The following is a 7,964-nucleotide window of genomic DNA, read 5'->3' as shown; positions in this document are numbered from 1 at the left end:
GTTTAGATTTTCTATTTCTTTGTGATTTGGTCATGGTAGATTTTGTGTTTCTAGGAATTTGTTCATTTCATCTGGGTTATCTGATTTGTTGGCATACAATTGTTCATAGGACTCTCTTGCATCCCTTTTTATTTCTGTATAATTGGAAGTAACGTTTTCACTTTCATTTATAATTTTCATAATTTGAATCTTCTCTCTTTGTCTTTGGTAGTCTATCTAGCTAAAGGTTGACAATTTTGTTCATCTTTTCAAAGAACAAACTTTTGGCTTCATTAATTTATTGTATTCTATCTCTATTTCATTGATTTCTACTCTTATCTTGGTTATTTTATCTTTTATCTGCTGGCTTGGAGTTTATCTTATTCTTCTTGTTCCTTAAGTTAGTTGTAAAGTTAGGTTGATAATTCAAGATTCTTCTTGTTTTCCTTTTAAACATTTTTAGTTATAAAATTTCCCCTTGGCAGGCTGGGGAGATAGCTCAGCTGGTAGAGTGCTTGCCTCCCAAGCACAAGGCCCTGAGTTCCAACCCCCATACCGCAAAAAAAAAAAAAAAAAAAAAAAAAAAAAAAAAAAATTTCCCCAAGGCAAGCGCTCTACCTACTGAGCTATCTCCCCAGCCCCATCCCATCAATTTTGGTACATTAAATTTTTGTTTTCAGTCTTCTCCATTTTCTAATTTTCCTCAGGATTCTTCTTTGAGTCATTGGTTTAAGAGTATGTTTAAGAGATGTTGTTTAATTTCCATGTTTGTGAATTTTCCATTTTTACTTCCATTATTGATTTCTAACTTCATTCCATCACAGAGAAGATACTTTGTATGATATTTATCTTTAAAAATCTACTGAGACTTAGAAGAAATAGATACATTTCTAAACATGTATGAGTTGCCAAAATTGAATCAAGAGGACATAGAAAACCTAAGCAAACTGATAAACAGCAATGAGATACAAATAGTAATAAAAAGTTTTCCAAGTAAGAAAAGCCCATGACCAGATGATTCTCAGCTGAATAATGCCTGTTCTTTAAAGAAGAACTAAGGTCAATGCTCCTCAAATTATTCCATGAACTAGAAAGGAAAGGAGCACTTCCAAATTAATTCTATGAAGGCAGCATCTCCCTTATACCCAAAATAGATAAGGATCTATTATCTATAGTATAAGGATACATCAAGAAAAGAAAACTATAGACAATATACCTGATGAACTTAGATGCTAAAGTCCTTAATAAAATATTAGCAAATCATATTTAACAACATATTAAGAAGACTGTATGTTCTGATAAGGTTGGTTTTATTCTAGGGATGTGAGGATGGTTTAACATATGCAAATCAATAAATATTCACCATATAATAATAAGCTTAAGGGCAAAAATCACATGGTCATTTCAGTAGATGCAGAGAAAGCCTTTAATAAAGTGAAGTAGTCAATCATCATCAAAATACTTTATGATCAACATCAAAGGGCTATATACAATAAACGCAAAGCCAATATTACAGTGAATGGGGAAAAACTGAAAGCATTTCCTTTAAAATCTGGTACAAGGAAGGGAATGTCCACTCTCACCTCTCCTGTTCAATATAGTACTAGAAATTCTAGACTATAGAAATTACAGAGAAATTAAGCAAGGTAAGGAAATAAAAGTGATAAAAATAGGAAATGAAGAGGTCAAACTATCACTGTTTGCAGATTATCTGATCCTATACTTTGAAGATCCTAAATGCTTCACCAGAAGACTTCTAGAGCTAATAAACTAATTCAAAAAGTAGCAGGCTACAAAATCAAGATAAAAAATAATCAATAGTTTTCCTATACACCAGTAACGAATCTTCTGAGAAAGAAATAAGGAAAACAATTCCATTCACAATAGCCTCAAAAAACAAGCAAGGAAGTAAACAAATAAACCTATAATAAATCAAACCAAGGAGGTGAAAGAACTCTATAAAAAAAGCTGTAGAACATCAAAGAAAGAAAGTGAAGAAGACTCAGGAAGATGGAAAGACCTTCCATGTTCACGAATAGGTAGAATTAATATTGTTAAAATGACCATTATTGTTAAAATTACCAAAAATTGGTTAATATTGTTAAAATTACCAAAAGCAATAGACAGATTCAATGCAATCCCTATCAAAATACCAGACATTTTTCACAGAACTAGAAAAAAAAAAAAGTCCTAAAATTCATTTGAAAGAATAAAAGACCCAGAATAGCCAAAGCAATTCTAAGCCAAAAAAGCAATGCTGAAGCATCAAAATACCTGACTTTGAATTACACTATAGAGCTCTAGCAACAAAAACTGCATGGTATAAAGACAGATACATAAACCAATGGTACCAAGTAGAAGACACAGAGATAAACCCACACATCTGTAGTCAACTAATGCTTGTCAAAGGTGCCAAAATGTATAGTGGAGAAAAGCAACCTATTTAACAAATGGGGCTTGGAAAACTGGTTTTCCATATAGGAAAGTGTGACTAGATCCTTAATCTTTCACCCCGCACAAAGGTCAACTCAAAATGGTCAAAGTACTAGAAATTAGACCAGAAATGGTGTTAACTTCTAGCAGAAAACATAGGGTCAACGTGCCAGCATATAGGCACAGGCAACAACTTTCTCAATAGGACCACTAAAGTTCAGGAAATAATGCCAAGAGTTAAAAAAATGGGATGGTGTCAAATTAGAAAGCTTCTTCTCAGCAAAGGAAGCAATTAGAAATGCGAAGAAACCGCCTAAAGAATGGGAGACAATCCTTGCTAGCTACTCTTCTGATAGAGGAGTAATAGCCAGAATATATAAAGAACTCAAAAAACTGAACACCAGAAAAAGCAAGGAACCCAATTAGTAAATGGGCAAATGAACTAAGCAGAACTTTTGCAAGAGAAAAAATACAAACGGACAACAAATATATGAAAAAGTGTTCCACCTCATTAGTAATTAGGGAAATGCAAATCAAAAGTACACTAAGATTTCACTGGGCATGGTGATACACACCAGTAGTCCCAGGACTTGGGAAACTGAGGTGAGAGAATTGCAAGTTCAAAGCTAGCCTCATCAACTTAGTGAGACCTTGTCTCAAAATAAAAAATAAAAAGGGAATGTAACTCAGTAGTAAAGGACCCCACATTCAATTCCTGGTACCAAAAACTAATAAATAAATATTAAAAAAAAAACTACACTAAGATTTCATCTCACTATAGTCAGAATGGCAGTCATCAAGAGTACAAACAATAATAAATGCTGGAGAGGATATGAAGAAAAAGAAACACTTTCACACTGTTGATGGGATTGCAAATTAGTACAACCAATATGGAAATAAGCATGGAGGTTCCTTGAAAGAATAGGAATGGAACCACCATATGACCCAGCTATACCACTCCTTAGTACTTATCCTAAAGAATTAAAGTCATTGCAGTCCGCGCGCCGTCTCGGCGTGTTGCCAGAGAGACGCGCAAGTGCTGAGGGGAGGCGGCGACCACCGCGGTTCCTGTGGACCCGTGCACCATGTCTTTCCGCGACCTCCGCAATTTCACAGAGATGATGAGAGCCCTGGGATACCCACGGCACATTTCTATGGAAAATTTCCGTACACCCAACTTCGGGCTTGTATCTGAAGTGCTGCTCTGGCTTGTGAAAAGGATCGAACCCAGTGCCTCACATGGACTAGATACGAGCCTCAGACTGACATCCCTTCTGATGTTGACACTGAACAAGACCGAGTTTTCTTCATTAAGGCCATTGCCCAGTTCATGGCCACAAAGGCACATATAAAACTCAATACTAAGAAGCTTTACCAGGCAGATGGGTACGCAGTGAAAGAACTGCTGAAGGTCACACCTGTCCTTTATAATGCTATGAAAACCAAAGGGATGGAGAGCTCTAAAGTAGGAGAGGAAGATGTCAGCAAATTCAAATTTGATCTCGGCTCCAAGATTGCAGATTTAAAAGCAGCCAGGCAACTTGCTTCTGAAATCACCTCCAAAGGAGCATCACTATATGACTTGCTGGGCAGGGAGGTCGAATTAAGGGAACTGAGAACAGAAGCCATCGCCAGACCTCTGGAAATAAATGAAACTGAAAAAGTAATGAGAATCGCAATAAAAGAGATTTTGGCACAGGTTCAGAAGACTAAAGACTTGCTCAATAATGTGGCCTCCGATGAAGCTAATTTAGAAGCCAAAATTGAAAAGAGAAAATTAGAACTGGAAAGAAATCGAAAGCGACTACAGATTCTGCAAAGTGTCAGGCCAGCCTTTATGGATGAGTATGAGAAGATTGAGGAAGAATTGCAAAAGCACTATGATGTTTATCTAGAAAAATTTCGAAATTTGGCTTACCTGGAACAGCAGCTTGAGGATCATCACAGGATGGAGCAGGAGAGGTTTGAAGAAGCTGAAAATACTCTCTGTCTGGTACAGAATAAGCTAAAGGAAGAGGAAAAGCGACTGCTCAAGAGTGGAAGTAATGATGACTCGGACATAGACATCCAGGAGGACGATGAGTCCGACAGTGAGTTGGAGGAGCGGCGACTGTCCAAGCCGCGGACAGCCATGGAGGTGCTCATGCAAGGAAGACCAGGCAAACGCGTCGTGGGCACAATGCAAGGTGGAGACTCTGATGATGATGAAGACTCGGAAGACAGCGAAATTGACATGGAAGATGATGAAGATGATGACGATGATTTGGAAGATGAGAGCATTGCTCTCTCACCTGCAAAGCCCAACCGAAGGGTTCGAAAACCTGAGCCTCTGGATGAGAGTGACAATGACTTCTGACTCTTGCCAAGGAACCCAGGCAGATAAAAAGCCTCAGATTCATAGGTAAATGGGAAATTAGATGGCAAGAAAGGTAACGTGTATTTTGTTCACTATGCCAGCTTGGCTTATTGTTAAGAAGCATTACTTCTTTCTGCTTTATCCTCTTGTATTTGTATTCCACAAAGTCTAAACAAGAACTGAAGCAAAACCCCCCCCCAAAAAAAAAGAATTAAAGTCATTATACTATTGATAGATGCATATCCATGTTTATTGCAGCACAATTCACAATAGCCTATGGAAACAGCATAGGTGCTGATCAACAGATGAATGGATAAAGAAAATATGGTATATATACACAGTAGTTTTTATTCAGCCATAAAGAAAAACAAAATTATGTCATTTGTAGGAAAGTGAATAGAAGTAGAGACCATTTTGTTAAGCAAAATAAGTCAAACTCAGAAGGTCAAGAGTCATATGTTTTCTCTCATATGTGGAAGCTAGAGAGGAAAAAGGAAAAGAAAGGTGTGTGTGTGTGTAGGGTCTCATGAGGATCCAAGGGAGATCAGCAGCATAAAGGAAGAGACGGGGGAAGGGAGGAGGGGAAGGAAAGAGAAAATACTGGAGAATGATACTGGCCAAATTGTTATAGTGTGTTCATGTGCAAATATGCAACAATGAATCCTAAAATTATGTACAAGGCCCTGGGTTCAATCCCCAGCACAATAAAGAAATAAAATTATGTATAACTATAATGTACCAATAAAAATAAGAAAAGAAAAAATCTACTGAGAATTAGTGACCTAACATATGGTCTACATTGGAAAACATATCATATGCACTCAAGACAAATTTTCTGTATATGTCTGTTAGATGTAGTTTATTATGTTGTTTAGGTATTCTGTTTCCTTATCTTTGGTTTGTTGTTTTATCCATTATTGGGAGCCGAGTATTGAAGTCTCTAGCTATGATTGTAAAACTGTCTACTTCTTTCTTCAATTCTGTGTGACAGCTTTCCATCACTGTGACAAAATTCCCGAGATAATCAACTTATAAGGAGAAAAGGCTGATTTCGGTTTATAGTTTCAGTGCTTTCAAGTCATGGTCATTGGACCATTGCTTTTGGGCCTGTGGTGAGGTAGTGTATAATGGTGGGAGTACATGGCAGAGGAGGCTGCTGCTCCCTACTAGGAAGCTGCTCCATACTTGGAAGCGAGAGAGAGAGAGAGAGAGAGAAAGAGAGAGAGAGAGAGAGAGAGTAGCTGGGGTCCCAATAGCCCCTTCCAGGCCATGCCCCAGTGTGCCAACTTCCTTTTGTGTGCATGTTTGTCTCAGTGTCTAAATTTCTCCTTTCCATAAGGACACAGCGATATGGATCAGGGCCACCGCTTTAGAGTTAAATAAGGGAGATTTGGGGCAGGGGGTGAGAAGTATGCATAAGTAAGCAGACTTGGTCAAACTCTGGTGTGGTTGATCATTAATAAGTGTGGGGGTTTAGACTTCAAAGGCAGAGGTATGTAGGAATTATTATTTAGGCTCTGACTCTGCAAGGTAGCTCCAGAGAAATCCTTATCACTTGAGGGTGCTTTGCAGGATTCAGGGGATTTAGCTATCAACCTGTGCTCTTGGAAGAGGACAATTCACTTCTCATGAGATAATGGCTCCTGCTGTTCCTGGAAGGTGTAGGACAATGGGAGACTTTAGGTGCCACTCCAGGGGTCTTGAACAGGATTTTGCAAATCTTGCCTCGGTCTTCAAGGGGGACAAGAGAGGTTAGGTAAACGTAGGGCTAGTAAACCTTGTATTACTAGTTCTGAGATGGACGCTTCTCATGATTGGCATGGTCATGTGCAGAGCTGAGCATGGGGATGATAAAGGAGACAGATGCAAAATGAAGGCTGAGGGGCCACCCCTTTATCCTCTACTTAGGTGCCCGTTGGGCATCTGCAGACCTAAATGCAGAGTCATTGCTTTTAGCAAAGCAACCTTTACACTGACCAGAGGCCTAGGAAATACATCGTTATTCTTCTTAGAGGCCTTAAGGGTAAAATCTGGCAGAGCAAAGCAAAAGATGTTAAATAGCCTCTCCTTTCCTATTTCTTCAATGTAGTCCCCGCTCAGTGTTCTGTATGGACACAGGCCAGAAGGGCGTGCATAAGTTTGCACTCCCCTGGGATGAAACCCTTCCAAACTCATCGAGACATTCCTTGGGATTCACTTTGAATTATATAGTCACGCTGTGGCCAAACCTATGAGCTGAGTTTGTTGTTCAAGGCCCACAGCCCCACGAGGTTGTCCTCTCAGATTTGAGAAGCATGATTTAGACCACTGATGTAGGACTCCCTAGTTCCCCAAGCAAAGTTTCATCTCAGCTGTTTCTGCCTTAGTACTGGAAAAAGAGTTGTTCAGCAGGTAGGACCTTGGCCATGAAGATCTTAATCCTTCTTCTCCCTGCAGGTTGCCATGGTCACAGATGGCTATTGTAGGATCCACCTCACCCTGGGAGGTTTTTCTAAAAACTAAGACAACTCTCTGGCCTCAGACCAAATGTGGAGTGGAAATGGCCTGGCTTCTTGGCAGCTCCCTCTGTCCCACTGACAGCAGCCGTGCTTGTTGGAGGCGTCTGGTATCAGGAATGTCTTGATCTCAGGTCCTGGGAAATTTTTTCTCTGCTGCTTTTTGGGGGGAGAAAAAGTTTTAAAGACCGTGTGTGTGTGTGTGTGTGTGTGTGTGTGTGTGTGTGTGTGTGAGAGAGAGAGAGAGAGAGAGAGAGAGAGAGAGATACTTGATGTAAAAAAAAAAAAAAAAAATTTTAACTTTAGAACTTACCAAGATAGATTTCATTCTAGAAACAGCATGTCACTTATAATTGAGACTTTTTATAACTCAAGGTTGAAGAAGAGAGATTAAGTTACACCAAATGTTTTATAACCACAATTATTTTGGAGGAGAGAGGATGGGGAAATAGGTCGTAATTTTAAATTGCCTGCTAGATGTTTTCCATGCAGTTTAATAAGAAGATTTAAGGGCTGGGATTTGGGATATCAACTCAAACAGACACTATTCTTCTTCCAAAGGGCATGCATGATGAAGGACAGTGATAAAATAGTGATTAAATGTGTGAACTGAGGTTCCAAATCTCAGGTTATTAGCTGTGTGTATTTGTTATAATCATGTCCCTGAGCCTATCTGCAAACGGAGAAGAGTAATTCTGCCT

The 7,964-nt window shown here is 39.0% G+C and overlaps 1 protein-coding gene across 1 annotated transcript; it reads left to right on the top strand.

The window, feature by feature from the left end:
* The first annotated feature begins 3,426 nt into the window (after positions 1-3,426).
* On the top strand, positions 3,427-4,950 carry LOC124983426 (clusterin-associated protein 1-like). Its single transcript, XM_047550688.1, is given in 2 exon segments — positions 3,427-3,656; positions 3,659-4,950. Coding segments are annotated over 2 exon segments (1,269 nt in total). The 5' UTR covers positions 3,427-3,497; the 3' UTR covers positions 4,769-4,950.
* The last annotated feature ends 3,014 nt before the right edge of the window (positions 4,951-7,964 follow it).

The sequence above is a fragment of the Sciurus carolinensis genome, chromosome 4 (assembly GCF_902686445.1).
Source record: "Sciurus carolinensis chromosome 4, mSciCar1.2, whole genome shotgun sequence".
Lineage (NCBI taxonomy): Eukaryota > Metazoa > Chordata > Mammalia > Rodentia > Sciuridae > Sciurus > Sciurus carolinensis.
The sequence above is the reverse complement of the archived record's forward strand: the minus strand, read 5'-3'. Positions and strand labels throughout refer to the sequence as shown.